The following is a 15,854-nucleotide window of genomic DNA, read 5'->3' as shown; positions in this document are numbered from 1 at the left end:
GTAGAACAGTGGTGAATGGGTCCAAAAAGACAGCTTGTAAGTCGGATATAATGGCAAAAAGATGCAAAGTAACAAGCTACATGCCCCGTACTGGAATCGAACCAGTGATCTTATCATTACTAGTGATACGCTTTACCACTGAGCCAACGGGGCTTCTTTGAACTTGTTAAAGAGGCTTCTGCTCTCAGAGATCATGTTTGTAGCAGTTTGAGCAAGAGCTTGGGATTAGCGGCTACACTTCCGGTCACGGTGTAGAACCTTTATGTCACAGTGTGGGGCAGTAGATAGCCAATTATATTGCTTTTTCTCTTTAGTCTCTTTAAATCCTAGTAAGTTTATTTTTCAGTCTAAAAAATTAGAAAAATGCATATAATAGATAAAGAAAAAAGATATCTTAAAAAAGAGAAAAAGAAAAGTAAAGAGAAGGAAGAAGGGAAATTATTTATATATATATATCTAGCCTCTATTGAAAGGTAAAGAGATAATTAAATTCTAAGGAAAAAAGAGAGATCTAGCTGAAATAGGCATAGTCTAACCTTATCCAGCTTATCAGCTCTTATCGGCCTTATCGGCCTTATCGGTCAGGCCCACACACCGTGACCTGAAGGTTTTGCACCGTGACCGGAAGTGTAGCCGGGATTAGCATCAGGGAACTGCACGGGTTATGTCTGTTTAACGGATCGGTCCTGTGATAACAATGTACAACAAATATCTCTGAAGTCAGATGATATTAAACGAGAAAATTAGACAAAGAAAATACTATCCAAGCTCCCAGTCCTGAACCGACCAAGCGTATTCATTTGCCTCTCTGATGTTATCAACGATTAAAGACACAGGATCCTGACTATTGCTGCCATGAAAACTATAACACATAGTCATGTCGAAAGTTACAAACCCAATGATAAATCCTCAACTAGTCCCTCCAACTAAGCAATTCACTTCTAGGAGAGCTCTGGAGGGTAACAAGCTGGCTCACTTGGGTCTGAAATCCTAATAAATTACCTGTAGGGTATAGGGCGAACTACTCAACATCGCACATGATAACAACAAGGCTCGACGTCGACAAAAAGAACAACATGAGCATTGAGCTATTGAGCAACAAACAATATATAAAATTGTCATAAAGAGCAAAAGAATAACTCCCCCGGGAAGGCTCGAACTTCCGATCTCCCGATTGTCTATGAATAACAGTCGGACGCTTTAGCCAACTAAGCCACAGGGGACAGGCTAATTGATGGTGGAGTGTGTTCTATCAGTGTCTATGTTGCAACAACTGTGGCTGGACGACAACTCTCAGTCCACTCATCTTCAGATGATACTCACTCAATTGTAGACGACAGGACGTTCGACCCATTCATTATTGAACCTTATTAAACCTTATTTCTATGTCAGTGCCTTGATGTATAATACTCAACAGTCTAGTCGAGTGTGTTTTCTTAACAAGTCAACGAAACCACTCCCCTCCAGAGTCTTGCCTACTATCTTGAATGAACCGCTTACCCTATGCCTTGTCCTCTATGCCATGAGTACGAATGTTTGTCCTTTTAAGTACCTAGCACCGTATTCCATACCGTACGCATGGAACGCACCTGCGATTCCTTCATCGATCTTAAACAATCAAGATCGAATCGTATCAGAATCTGAAATTCGAAAGGGAGGGCCCGATCATCGGAGACTACTACTCGTATCTTGACGAATGTTTGCGAGACGAATAGTCGTTTTCTTTCAAGCAGATGACCAACGAACGCCTGAAAAAGCAAACATTACCGGCGCCCCCTTCTCTTGGCCCTTTTCTTCCCGTTTCGTCAGTCGAGAAGGAAAAAGCAATGTTTAGTCTAGTTTACCCTCTTCCCCCCTCCTAGAAGAAGTGGGAACGGCAAACGTATGGTCCGATGGAGCTACTGCGAGAAACTGAAAAGGACAAGATCTCATCTCATCGTACCAAGTTTCCCATGCAGATTTTCCCACCGCATCGTCTTTGACCGACTGGTTGGGATACGACGTCTCCTGAACTGCGATCGCCGACATGGGGTAGACGTCTGGTGGCGTGCGTATGTACGAGTACAGTATCAGGTTGAGAAATGACAATTTGACGGTGAACGACATGTCAAATGAGGCTGAACTTGAAGGATCCCCCCACTCACTTTGTCAGAGGTTCAAACCGTCAAGTGAGGCTGTGACGATCCTTCTGTCAAGTTACGTGGAGTGTTTGCCATCATGAGCAGACACGTAATTCTCAATCCCAACAAACGACCAACAAACATGCCATTTACTTCGAGATGAAACTTGACACTGTGATGTACGTCATGTCATAGTCATTCATGCAAGTACTAGAAATAGCCCGTAGTTGACTTGTTACTTTGTTTCAGTTCAGCTTCAGCCACAAACATACACGGGAACGTACAGTACCTTTTTCTGGAAGCAAAGTCGAGAATACCCATAACGGCAGAGAAAACATTCCCCGTTGGAAAAGTAAAAGCCCATAAGTGAAAGAATAAACTTTCATAGTGTGCCGGACCATTCCGTCGATACGTTGATCTCTGTGTAGGTATCCTGTCTCAATGTACGTGTACTTGCCCGATGTCTCAATCTCAAGTACATGCAAATTCCCTCACAGACCGATATGGAGATTCATCTCTTGGCAAAAGAACAGACAATTCCTATCCAACAAGAACGGTATAGTCGACCTCATAGTTCCAAATCGTTCACTCAAATCGAAAAGTTCTAGAGAATGATGTGGAAAAGATGCAAGGGGCATGTTGGTCTTGGTATAGATGATAGATCAGATAAGGCAAGATGAGGCAACGCACACTAAACGATTGTCATTTATTAATTATAGGGTACAGATCGGAAACTCATGCAGCTGAACCTGTAACTGCCTGTTGGCTCTAAGCAATTTTGTTTATGCAGAATCGTTTTCTTTATTTTCTCCTTTCTCTTTACTCGTCATGCTCGGTTGGAACGTATTGTCCGACGCAGTCTGAAGGATTTCCGCACGACCCTACCTACTGAGCGGAAAAGTAAAAGGCTAATTAATTGCAAGCTAACTTTGAAGAGTACTCTGTACCTGGTACGTGCTGCTGGACCTGAAGATGGTCCAAGCGAGATCTGCGATATCCCTGTCTCAGCTCTTCTTCCCAAAAGCTCAAGCCCACAGCCCCATTCGAAGTACATAGAGCTAAGAGAAAACCCTATGGAGTACGGATACAGTGTGGTGAAAGCATCTTGTGTACTACACGTACAGAGTATGTACATGTTCATGGAGAGAGAGAGAAGAAGAACAAGGTCTCTTTTCTCAGCCTCGTTTGTTGTTGTCCCGTGTCTTACGTTGCATCTAATTAATAACCGAAGGCACTGTAACAGGAGAGAGCCGGGATATATCCAACTACCGATGCTAGGGCCCTCTCTCATGAACTCCAACCAAGTACACGAGAGATAACATGACCAAGGATGTAGAGTTTGTGTACCCATCCCTTGGCCTTACCTCAGACAAACCCAACCCACATCTTTTCCTGTCATGATATGATATGATGTATGTTGGAGTGGAGGACATCGCCAGGCTAATGTACCGTGTCATGTACAATTGAATCATCAGACCCCCTTACTGAATGTATCCATATCTCTTGTTGTTGTCTCATGGCAAACTTCACCGTCACATATCACAACCACTATCAAAAATCTCCGACAAGAGCCTGAATCCTTTACAATATTCTAGTTTCTCGGCGTAATTAAATCTTTGACCAATGAATTAGAAAAAAATGCCCCTTTTAATAATAAATGGTAGAATCGAATGTATTCTCTCTGTATCTCACGCCAGGTTTTTCTTCTTAACTTGGATGCTGCGTTGGTGGATGCTGACCCTTTGTATAACCCCAAAATCCTAAAACAGGAAAAGCAATAAAACGCGCAAGACGAATTACATTTGAACACTCTGACATGAATGTGACGACAAGTGAAATAAAATAAAGAGTTACAAAAAAGTATGCCCAATGCAAAAATGTGATATGTTACGATATCTCTAATAGTTGTCACACATGAAAAAACAAAAGGAGAAAGAGTACAATAAGAAAAAAAGGATAAACCAAGACTAAACCAGTTAAGGAGAAGACGAGGCAAAGAGGGAAAAAAATAGACAAGCAAAAAATACAAAACAAAAGCAAATAACAGAAATCCCATGGATATCGCAATGTGTATGTTAAAACTCGGCCGTCCAAAAGCCACCTCAGACTCCTCATCTCTGTCAGAGAATCCCTCCCATTTGTGAATGCTTGTAACCAGAAAAAGTAAAGCCCATAATAATAACCAGGAGATGGGAGCCTCGTGCTCCCAAATCATCATCATTGTCGTCATCATCAATCATCCCCCAGGCCCTCCTCCCATTCCCCAATGGGTTGGTTCAGCTCAAAAAGAGAGCGCCGTATGTATGAGAACACACGCATTTCAAGGCGGACGGGTCTAGGCCGTTTGTGTCTTGAACTGCCGGGGGGGTTTCAACCTTTTTTTTTTGGTTTTTTTTTTGGCGCCGATCAAATGCTAGACATGGGGTAATGGTAAGAAAGGACATGGCCCAAGGGCTCGTGTCTACTCCCTTGCGAAATGGACAATGATCAGGGTCCCTGTCCTCCATGTCCCCATGTCATGTCCCTGTTGGTTGGATTCGATCCTTTTTGGGGACGATGGATTTTTGGTTGTCGCTTTTCCCCTTTAGAAAACAGCAAAAGATACTGCTGTCAAGGGCAAAGGGACTTTTTAGTTGGCCCAACCGCGAGTCCAGTCCTGGAGGTCCCCGACAATTTGGTATGTAGGGTTCGCTGAGTGGCCATCTCCGCCCTTCTTGTTCCAGGCCCATCGGTCGGCTAGGTCACTGTCAAGGGTGCCCTGCATCATGGCCATCACGTAGTCACCAATGACGGGCAGGAACTTCCAGCCGTGGAATGAACCTCCAGTTGCGATATAGAGATTGTCGGATTGCGGGTGGGGAGAGATGAGGAAGTCATGCGTTGGTGTTGATGCGTCCCTGTGGCATAGAACCGGTCAGACCATGATATTTCCCAATACATTGAAACAAAAGACAAGAAATGTCGTTCATTTCCAGTTAACGGCAAATGGGGGTGGCCGTTGGCCTTGCTTACTTACCAACACATCCGGTAGGCCTCAATCTTGATGTTCTCAACTTCCTTGCCATATAGGCCATTAAACGTCCTTCGCGCCCGATCCTCAAAGAACTTGAGGAACCGAGGCCCTGTCCACGTGTTATACACGGACTGGTCAGGCACCACTGACATGGCCTCACCAGTCGGGGGAAAGACTTGGTAGTTGGTGAAGCATAGGTCGCAGTTGAACTTGATAGTTCCGTCAGCCAGTATTGACATGCCCTCGCCTGATAGCAACTGTTAGCCTCATATGACCGATGATATCCGCCTTGCCTCACTCAGCTCGGCATTAACCCAACATACCTTTGACCTGGGGCAAGCAGTTCTTGAGAACAGGAATTGTAGAAAACTTGTCCTTTTGCGCGCCGTGCAGCTTCGCGTAAAAGCTCACAGCACCTGTAGCCAACAATCTTTCGCCAGCATGGAGCAGTGGCTTTTTGGGCGCGCTCTGTGCAAGTAGAGAAGCTGTTCGAGCCCCTGCTGCCAAAAGGGTCTTGTCAGCACGTAATGTCGTGCCGTCCTTGAGCGTGACACCGACGCATTGATCTTCAGATCCAAAGTCAAGTGTCGTCACCTCACCCATGACAAACTCGGCTCCGAGGTCGACCGCAGCCTGCACCACTGCCCCGAGCGCCTTGTCCGCCTCCCCGAACCCCACGTTGGGGTTCCAGAGAACCTTATCCACGCCCGTGAAGTCGGCCGTCTCAAACGCACCGTTCCAGCGGCGGCGCACTTCCTCGACGGGTAGTAGCTCTGACTTGTTGGGAATTCCCATCTCGCGGTAAGAGGCAATGCTTTCTTCACCAAACGAAGTAGCGTCAGCACGAAGCATGCCAACCTCGTGGTAGAAACTCTTGTAGAGCTCGTCATCTCTCCAAATGGGCATGGCCTTCTTCAGCAGGCGCATATAGAGCTTGTCCGGGTAGTCATCACGAATGATCTTGTTGATGTCGTGCGATGCGGCTCTGGGGTTGGGGTAAGCGGCCGGGTCAACAATGGTAACCTTGACGTTGCCCTTTCTAAGAAGCGAGAGCGCCGTGGCAGCACCAAAGTTGCCGGCCCCTATGATGAGGACAGAAGGAATGGCCATGATGGTTGTGAGGGTGGGATGTGTTCAGTTCAGTTCAGTTCAGTTCAGTTCAGTTGAATTGAGGTCTCAGTTCAATGCACATGAGAATCGAAAGAGTAAAAAGGGAGTAGTAAAAGAATTGTTTGTTTGTTTCTTGGTGTATAGAAAAAGTGAGACTTGTCAACGCCATGTTGGGTCTCATGGGTGCGGACGACTACTAACTTTATATCTTCAGCCTTCAACCACCAAACCCATGGCCGGGCCGGAAATTCTAGGCCAATGTCAATGCTAGTTAATATCAAAAAGCGGTCGACTCAGAGACAAACGCCAGAAACCCGAAACTAGTAACCGTTGAGAGCATAGGCAATTGCCGGTCAGTCTCGTGTACATAGACTTAGTACTGACCGCATGCGTGCAAGTCAGGCAAGGTAAGGCTAGGACAAGGCGTTCAAACATCCAATCCATCCAATGGGTACATACACCACAGTACAGTGCTCTACGTACAAGGTAGTGCAGAGTACAGTAGAAAGCCAGTTACATTAATCCTGGGTCCTGTCCCAGGCGGCTAACCACCTATTAGTTCCACACTCCTTTGAGTATGTACATACATAATAAACACTTGGGTAATTACATCGACTGATTTAAATGATTGATTGACGTGGACGTATGCCAAGGGAGTTGTCTCATCTTGACGGCTTCCAGCAAGGGGGGGTCAATAAAGTAAAGAAGAAAAGAAAACTCAGGAGAAGAAGCAACACAACACACGCAAGAGAATCAAGTTGGAAAAAAAAAAGGACTTAAACAACTACGTAGTACTAGTCTAACTACCTAGTTAGTTAGTATTTGTACCCCTGAACTTTACGTAGGTTAGTTGACGGCTTAGGGGTGTGAGAAAAATGTACTGCGAAAAGAAAAGAAAAGAAAATGAACATAAAAATAAAAAATAATAAAAAATAAGGCGAATAATATCGGATGAGCCACATGAACAAAGAAAGTGGTTGTGTTGTACTTGTCTCGTAGAGCAAAACCTTGTCGTCTCTCTCGGCGATCTCTAGAAAGACTTGTGAGAGAAGATGCTCTTTTCTCTCTTCACCTTCTCCACCCAACCCGAAACAGTAGAAAAGTAAAACCCAGCTGGGGTCATGGGGCTGGGACGGGCAACAAGCTTCGAGTAGCCATCATTTTGTGTTTTGGTTGGTTGCGGGCTCATACATACAGACAACCTGTAATTATTACCTCGTTCCGTGCCAGGTACCACAAGGCTCCCTTGAATGATAAGAGAGGAACTAGTCTGGACTGGACTAATGCAGCACTGTACTATGATCAAAGCGCGATGGCTGCTTGGGCTGTCGTTGTCTGTATCGCCTAGATGCAGTTCTGCAACTTGCTCCGAGGTTACCGATGCTCGACAGTGCTGTAGAACCCGTGAATGCCATGCATCAAATCAAAGCCATCGGCATGCCAGGATCTCCGCGAGATCTGCTTTCCCGGTACGAATAATACACTGTACCGTACCGTACCATCCATCCACCCACCCACGCGTTGGGTACAGTATTCGCTACGAATACTGGGTCTAACTAGCAGGAACAGTATGTATGGAGCAAGTCTCCGTACAGCAGCAATCGCGCACTGTCATTAAGAATTGCTGCTTGCTGTTTCGTGCCTGGTGGATCTAGTGTTGACAGTCAGATACATACTGGAAACTGAAGCTGAAGTTGACGGACGCTATGACAGAAGTGCCTTGCCGTCCGTCGGAACTCACCGCTCGCTTGCTTTTGTTTTTTGTTGTCTCTTTTCCTTTTGTTGTCTCTTTCTCTCTTTTCTCTTCCTTCTTCCCTCTTCCCTCCTCTCCTCTCCTCTTCTCTTCTCGTCTCGCCTCGTCGCGTCTTATACATACCGTCTCGCCTCCTTGTCCTTTATTAATCCCAGTTTGCGGTGGAAATCACGCCTCATGCAACCCCCATGCAAGTTCCCATCTGCTTCCGCCCTAGTCCCGCACCGTTTAGAAGCCACGTGCGCCACTAGGGGTTGCGCGGAGCCTGTCTGTCTTGTTTCTGGAGTTGAGATGAGATGTCGAGGGGAAACATGTGTGGGGAAGGAGTAGATTGACCATTGAGATCGGATCGTGGTGCCGGGCTGAAGCCTACATCATGGCATGATGCCATGGTCGAGATGAGATGAGATTCCCTTATCTGCATAGACATGGCATTGCTTGCTGCCGTTGTACGGGAATGGTCTCAGGCTCCCATCATCGCACATTGATTTCTCACAGTCAGCGTTTCCGAATGGTTGGTTCATATTCTGATCGCCAGGGTACATGTCTGTGCAATCCCGTTAGCGTCGGGATCGTCTGTCCAAGATGCCCAAAAGAAGGCGAAATTTCAGCTCCTGTTTGCGCGAAGAAGGCTCTGGAGCACTCTAAAGTTGAAATGTCACATTGCTGTAATATGAGATCGTACAGCTGCAAGTCATCTATGTCTTGCGGAGGCATGAGTGACAGACAGCCAGACCACAGGTCTGGGAAAGCCACCCGTTCCTCACAAGGCGGACTGGCTTGTTGCTTTGTATATTGAAATGTACTCTAGTAGATCCTTAGACCCTGCCGCCTTTGGCGCCTTCTGCTTGCTTACTCCCATGTTCTCTTGTGGAACTCCGATACGTTTCATCCTCAGACGTGGCTCTGCTTCCTTTTCTCGAACGATCTTGATGTACGGTCCCGTCGTACGACTTGGTCAACAGTCGTCAGATGCGTGTAACCGAAACGTCAAGCGCCGACACCCATTGATAGGTTTGCTCATGTTGCTGCCCGTCTTGGCCTACAGCACATACCCAATACCCTGACCCAGCTCTTGCATACAGTGTAGTATCCGTAGCTGAGCGCTCTTGAGTCGTTGAGGCCTGCCATGGCCATTCAAATTACTCGGCTTATTGTTAAGTCGATCTTTTGCTAAATCTAAAAAGCATGTCCTGCAGTTCAGTGCGAGAAAGAATTCCTGCATCCTGCCCGAAGGCTAGCTGCATATGTAACGAGTGTTGTTTTTTTGGCGACTCTCACCGATGATGCACCAGCTTACAGGTGATTTGATTGCATCATCCACCAAAGGAGCTGTCCTCCTCTGAGGAAAGGTTAGGCAACCGGCTCAGCACCAAGAAGTGTGACCGGCTATGAGTGATATTTGGTTGTCTTGTAAAGTTCTTTGAGGTCGGATAAAGCACCAAAGTGTGACTGACACTGCAGAAGATACAGACAGTCCATGTGTATGCCCAAAACAATTTCCATGAATGAGTTACAACGTTGGATTGTTAATAATAGATGGGCCTAGTCAGCGATTGATGCGCCCTTGGGCAGATAATCTCTTGGCGTACAATGATTGGTTCATGCATACTTCAGGCATTTCGGGTTTCTATGATGAGCCGCATGGTTGATTTTGACCGGTGGCGATCTTCCAATCAGGGCTAAGTCCCCCAATGTAAGGAAACTGACCGGTCTAGGTCACGCATCTCAATGATTGAGCTCGTGACCCGTGGCCTCAAGATGTCATGACGCGATGCTTGACCGTCAATTTGTGTCTTTCGAGTCCATCTCTGCGGGCGAATTTGCGTTTTTTAGGCGGGTTTGGACAACCAGGCACGTCGCACCGCCAAGGTTTTCTGTGTTTGTTGCAATGTTGGCTGTGTTATATCAAGGTCAGCAAGAACCAACAAACATTGTTTGTGATGTGAGACTTACGCGAAAGAAGAATTCCTATCAAAGATGACGAGATTACCGTCTTTGTCAACGCCACCCTTGTCGCACCGATGCTCTAATGGGCAGTGATATGAGCCTTTGCCTCTTTGTTTGAGAGCATCCATATCAATCTTGCTGAACTGTTCATCCTCATCTCCTCCCGAATCTTCTGAAGCAGAGGCATTTCCTCCAGGCGATAGAGTATCATCAGTGTTTTGAGATAGCAGGTTTCGCTGACCACCACGACCACCAAGACCAGCGTCACTTCCTCTGCCTGGTTGCTGGATCCAACCCACAGGTTCAGACTTTACAGCAGGAAACGAAGGAATGGCCTGGTAAGTTGATCCAGATAACCCTGCACCAGATTCAGGTTTCCGCTGCCAGACTTCTTGTACTTCTTCGGAGAATTTCTCCGCCAGATCACGAATTTTGCTATAAGAACGAATGAGCCATGCTTTCACAGTGGGTTTCATAAGTGGCACAACTTACCCTAGCTTGGTGATATTTATGTCCATGGTAGCCATCGGTTGCAAATCCGCCATATGAGTCGTTGTAAAGGACCGCTCATGAGCCTCTTCCGCCGCTCTCTCCACATGTGGCCCTTGAACCAGTCTATTTGTCAAGGAATACCACATTCGGGCAGTTTGGGCAAGGTAGTCGCCCACATCGTTAATGATGTTTTGGTGATGTCCGGGCAATGTTCCGGCGGCGGTGAATTCAGCCTCTGATGCTAGGTCTCTAGAAGCAGCCGCTAATTGGTGCCGCACTAGGGCATCCAGAGAGTTGGGTCCCATTGAGTTGCCGGGTATAGCGTGGATCCCCGATTCAAAGACAAGCGTAGTTGAAGGGACTGGCATGGTGGTAGTATCGTATGTATCTGTACTCTGTACCTCTCTAGATACTCTTGTATTTGTTGTTGACTAGCGTCGATACTGTATGTAACTAGAGCCACTATGTACTCCGTACTATGCTCAAGTGTCTGAACCAACCACACGGGACCTAGCAGTAGTAGTGCTGCTACAAATTGTGGCACGGAAGCTAACAAAGGGCTCGGGACCGGCGCGGCACGGCGGCGACCACGGGAAGGCAAAATTTTGGGGCGACAGCCGAGGGGGAGGGGGAAAAAAGACGGCCCTTCTGACCTAATAGGCACGGATACGTATGTAGTAGGGTTTCGCTTTCGTTGTAGCGTTCCTGAAAACAGAAGAAAGGAAAAAGGATGCTCATGCACTTGCTTGCTTGCTGCCTTGGTGGCCGGTCAGAGAATGAAGCTGGGACAGCATGTAGGTAGCGTAAACTGTTGGCGAATGCCCATAGGCGGGGTTGTGTTGTGTACTGTACTGTAGGTAGGTAGGTACTCTCTCTGGTCTGGTCAGGTCTGGTCTGTTCTGGTGCCGGCCTAGAAGCCAGTGTGCTCAAAGGCGAAAGACGAATGTCGCAGTAAATGCTCGGTGAGCGAGCGTCCTACGTCTTGGGCCCGTGAAAGAGGACAACCGCAATACCCAACGGGGAATTGACAATATGAATGCTGTGGTAGTTTCAGTCAGTCTTGGAACCAGCTCCTTATGAGGCCGCCAGAGAGGCAAGACATGCGGTGCCGGCCACAAGCACAACTTTTTCGTGTGAGCAACGGGCGACGGGAAAAGAGACAACTAGCCCAGAGAAAAGAGACAACTGGGTCTAGGTAACGATGGTGCGTTCCGGGGGCTTGTCTCCCAGCTTGTACCAACATAGTTTACAGTATTGTTGGCACTGGACGGGACAAACTGCACGCCGCAGCGCAACACCGTCGTGCGTCCGGTCAAGGTCTCCATACCGGTCGGTGGACTCTCTCTCGATCCTGGACCTGGAAAAGCAAGGGCGGATAGCTAGTCTAGCGTCCATGGGACGCCATGGCGTTTTCTTCCTTACTGGATCCCCCATCTCATTTGGCCCCCTCCCCCCCTGATCCCTGGACCCTGGCTATCACATCGACGAAAAGCCACGCTAGGTACAAATTGCTGGGCCACACTCATTTCCTGTCTCTCTCTCTCTCTCTCTCAGGCTCTCAGGCTCTCAGGCTCTTTCTATCTCTGTGTGTAGGTACCGTTCCTCTTTAGATAGCTTTTGTGTCAACACAGCGGCGGCAGGCGCGTGAAGCGCCTGAGGCAATCGAGGGTGAGATTCGCCTTCAGGTTGCCCGCCCTACCGATCTCGACCAGGCGGCACTTCACCCAATATCGTGAGGCGGCTTACTGTAACCATTGGAGAAGCCCAACTCTTTCCCTTGTGTTAAGGGCTCTAAGCTTGTCATTGAAGTGGGGAAGGCCGCAATCCAGCCATCGCCCATGACAGACGTTGTCTTGTCTAACGGCTCCTAGACATCTCTTAGTTATAGTTTAAAGCTCTGAACGGGTCCAAAAGAAAGAGAGAGAGTAGCACCTTGGTCAAACGTGCCTTTTAATGCAGGTACTCTCCCCAGACTCACACCATGACCTCACGCTCTTCCTGACTCTGCTTTAACACCCCTCTGCTGGCCCCTTGGTTCTGTTGTTTCCTCTTCGCTTCTTGTTGTCTCCTTCCGCCCCCGCTGTTCCGGTGGTTCACCCTCCAGAAATCCACTCTCGCCAGGTCTGGCTTTTGCCTTGAAGCGAACCACTCTACTGGTACAGTATCTCATCAATAAGCTTTCAAACCGACGCGCTGTGCGTTGCCCCCGGGCCCGGCGGCTCATCCAACATCTGAGATCGCTTCCTGTTACCGCCCGCCGCAGCTGGTCTCCTTGGTGTTCTGATTCGGACGTCTCCGAAACGACAAGACCGCCTTTTCATCTCATCTCTCTTGTTGATTGCAAACGCGCGGACCCATCGGAGTTGCACTCCGGCGGCCAGCCGCTCAGATGGAAAGCTCACCAGAGCCAACTCGTCCGTCGAAGCGCGTGAAATACGAGCAACATGACGATACCATTCAAATGAGTATTCCTGAAACCGATATCAGAGCTTCCGAAAGCATCAACGGGTCCTTGGTTGCCGATGTGCCATTTTTCGACAACCCATGGCCTTCGACGACAACGGCCTTGTCGTCTCCTTCTCAGGTATTCTTCAACTTTTCTGAAGACATTGACACCTCTTGGACCCCTAATTATACAGGTGAGGAAGTGAACCTGTCTTCCCTCATCTAACGAACCCTTCCAGCTTCCCTTGATACTTTTACGTTTTTGATTATGCTCCCCGAGTACTCTGTCCATGCCGTTGTTTTCGTTGTCCATATTCCATCCCTGTGGAGGGTCTTGGGGTGAGATGGGTCTCATATGAGAGCACAACGCCTTGGGCAGTCTGAGAGAACATATCGCACATGCCCACCCCGCTCTCACCCCTACCCTCACACCGTCGCACCTTTTAACTCAAAGCTCAACTTTTACCCATTAAACCCTTGCTTTCATTCCACTGCCCTTCATAAAGGAATCAGAGCTTTCCGTCGACCCGATCATGCCATGGTAGACTATCGAGTCTGTGAGCTAACGTTCCATGCAGCACCCCAGCCTGCGACGTTGAACCCTCACGCGGCCACGACGCCTCAATCTGAACTGCAGCGTCCCCAGACACAAGAGCTGCCTCGACTCTTGCCTGCGGAACCAAGCACTACTCTGCAGAAAGATGCAGAATACGAGGTAACAAGGCAGGGTGAGGCACCCTTTGTCAGCCCTTTCACCTCAGAGGAACGGTTGACTATATCCGTCTCGCCTCGTTTCGCTCGCCCTCATAATGGGCAGGTGAATGGCTATGTTAAGTTCAACTGGCCTACGAAACAGGACTCAAGCCAACCGGCTGATCCCACGCCTTCACAATCTGACGAGGATGTTGAGGATATAACGCCACATATATCGCGATCGCGTCCGGACACTCACAACTCTGGCATGGTATACTTGGATATGTCTGCATCCACGACGTCCCGAGCGCCAAGCAGGAGGGCATCATCCGTGACCATTGAGTTAGTGCTGGGAGGCGGCACGCCATCGCAAGCAATGGTGAATGCGTCACCTTCACCTCAAGAAATGTTTGCACGAGCTCCGCGAAAGGTCCCCAAGAAGTTCGGCCATGAAGCCGCCATGGCTGAAATGGACTATATTGACAGGCGATTGTTTGACTTTTGTAAGTTCGTTCAGTGGCCTTGGCGACTGACAGTCGTCGGTCCACCATGTTTCAACCACCATTAACTGTCGTTATAGACATCAAGAACTGGTGCCCTGGAAGGAGTGTTCTCGAAAACACAAATCTTTGGCTCAAAGACTTGGCTCCAATGGGTAAAAATAAAGGCATATTGCATGCTATTCAAAGCCTTGCTGGAGTCTATATCTATGACTATTTGCCGGATGAGCGTATACGAAAACGCATCAACGAACGGTACGCCATGGCGAATAAGTATTTTGCTGGACTTCTCAATGCGCCTGAGAGCAGGACGCGTGGACAGGGCCGAGAGGTCATTACTATGGCCGTGCTTCTGTCTATGCAAGATGTATGTATGACTGTATCTTGCAGTCTATGTTCCGTCAGTTCTGTTGTGAAGTAACCTAACAGTTTCCCAGGTCATCCTTACCGAACGACGTCTAAAGAAGCCTGAGAAGCCCCGATGGCTGGAAGGTTTTAAGCAGGGCGAATATTTCCTTCAACAAACGGATCCTGGTCGCCGATTCTGGAAAGAAAGTCACAGCACTGTGCAATACGATCCCCTTCGAATATCTCAATCAATAATCGTTGGTCGAGCAGTAATCCTTGCGCAACCGATGATGGCACTCCCTGATCCCGCAACAATGGATCCCGAGATCGAATCCAACAGGTTTAACTGGCTTCTTTATGGCGCGGAAAATGATCTGTTCGAGATTCATGGCGGCTGTGGATTTTCTAAGAAGCTGTTGCATACCATGAGCCAGGTCACATACTGCGCGGCGCGTTTGCAGCAGGAACCTACAAGCACCATCGTCCCCATTACGGCAAGATTCTTAATGCGGACGTTGACAGACATGCGCCAATGGAGTCGTGAAGGGAAGTCTTGGGAAGAGTGTCAAAAGCGCGCCCAGACGATAGAATGGGTGCGTGTTATCCCGGACGATGTTATAGTATCCTCAAAGGAGGATATGACGGACGTTACAGCCGAAGCATGGAGAATTGCGGCGATAATTTATTATCAATGTCGTCTTTTAAGGTACGAGTTTGGAAGAGAACAAGAGATGGCGGAGCAAGGGATTTGGCTGGAAAAGAATTGTGTAAAACCACTGTCTCTTTCCTTCCATGCATATTTGCTCTTGCTCCTACTCCTCGACAAGGAACAAAAACAAAATGGCAAGTACGCTAACATGGCTTCCACCTTCGCAGACTACCACGAAACCACCCGGAAGTTCTTTCCAATCTAGACGATCTAGCCAAGTGCATTCGCATTATGCCAACATCGGGGACACATTTCACAGCTCAAGCGCCTTTACTACCAGTCTTCTTCTTAGGGTTGCTTGCTACTAAACCTGCGCACAAGGAGGTATCAAGAGGCTGGTTCCAACAAGTCACAAACACGCCAGTTCGAAGTGTAAGTCAAACAAATAAGACAAAAAAAAAAGAAACGCAATCCTCCCATTTTCGTAATCTATGGCAAAGGGCAGGCTGGTTCTGCCCTTGGTCAGGTCTACCGCAAAATTACTCTAGTGTTGAATTAGTGTGCTAATGTCTCATCCCAGAGTGTCCCCCCATTATACGAAGCGCTCAAAAGAATCTGGGACTGGATCGACAGCGACGTAAAGCTCCAACTCGACCCAACTCCTATTGTTCACGAATCTCTCGGCCAGAGATGTCCTTGGTGGGAATATCTCGTCAAGAGGGTACTCGAAGAAGAAGACGAAACTCTGTGCCCGACCTGACGTAAACATTCGTTGTACACG

The 15,854-nt window shown here is 47.9% G+C and overlaps 3 protein-coding genes and 2 non-coding genes across 5 annotated transcripts; 1 reads left to right on the top strand and 4 right to left on the bottom strand.

The window, feature by feature from the left end:
* Positions 1-81: 81 nt before the first annotated feature.
* On the bottom strand, positions 82-153 carry FPOAC1_004568. Its single transcript has one exon. It is a non-coding gene; the product is annotated as a tRNA-Thr (tRNA).
* Positions 154-1,139: 986 nt separating this feature from the next.
* FPOAC1_004567 lies at positions 1,140-1,223 on the bottom strand. Its single transcript has one exon. It is a non-coding gene; the product is annotated as a tRNA-Asn (tRNA).
* A 3,526-nt stretch (positions 1,224-4,749) lies between these two features.
* FPOAC1_004566 (uncharacterized protein) lies at positions 4,750-6,243 on the bottom strand (the record flags this gene model as incomplete). Its single annotated transcript, XM_044849111.1, has 3 exons — positions 4,750-5,017; positions 5,137-5,380; positions 5,457-6,243. The coding sequence occupies 3 exons, from the start codon at positions 6,241-6,243 to the stop codon at positions 4,750-4,752; spliced, it is 1,299 nt and encodes a 432-aa protein (XP_044707821.1).
* A 3,705-nt stretch (positions 6,244-9,948) lies between these two features.
* On the bottom strand, positions 9,949-10,806 carry FPOAC1_004565 (uncharacterized protein; the record flags this gene model as incomplete). Its single annotated transcript, XM_044849110.1, has 2 exons — positions 9,949-10,381; positions 10,439-10,806. 2 exons carry the CDS (start codon positions 10,804-10,806, stop codon positions 9,949-9,951), a joined length of 801 nt encoding a protein of 266 aa, XP_044707820.1.
* A 2,021-nt stretch (positions 10,807-12,827) lies between these two features.
* On the top strand, positions 12,828-15,833 carry FPOAC1_004564 (uncharacterized protein; the record flags this gene model as incomplete). Its single annotated transcript, XM_044849109.1, has 6 exons — positions 12,828-13,077; positions 13,462-14,079; positions 14,157-14,443; positions 14,514-15,130; positions 15,301-15,505; positions 15,654-15,833. The coding sequence occupies 6 exons, from the start codon at positions 12,828-12,830 to the stop codon at positions 15,831-15,833; spliced, it is 2,157 nt and encodes a 718-aa protein (XP_044707819.1).
* Between the last annotated feature and the right edge of the window lie 21 nt (positions 15,834-15,854).

This window comes from Fusarium poae, chromosome 2 (assembly GCF_019609905.1).
Source record: "Fusarium poae strain DAOMC 252244 chromosome 2, whole genome shotgun sequence".
NCBI lineage: Eukaryota > Fungi > Ascomycota > Sordariomycetes > Hypocreales > Nectriaceae > Fusarium > Fusarium poae.
Note: the sequence above shows the minus strand (reverse complement) of the source record. Positions and strands in the feature narration are given on the sequence as shown.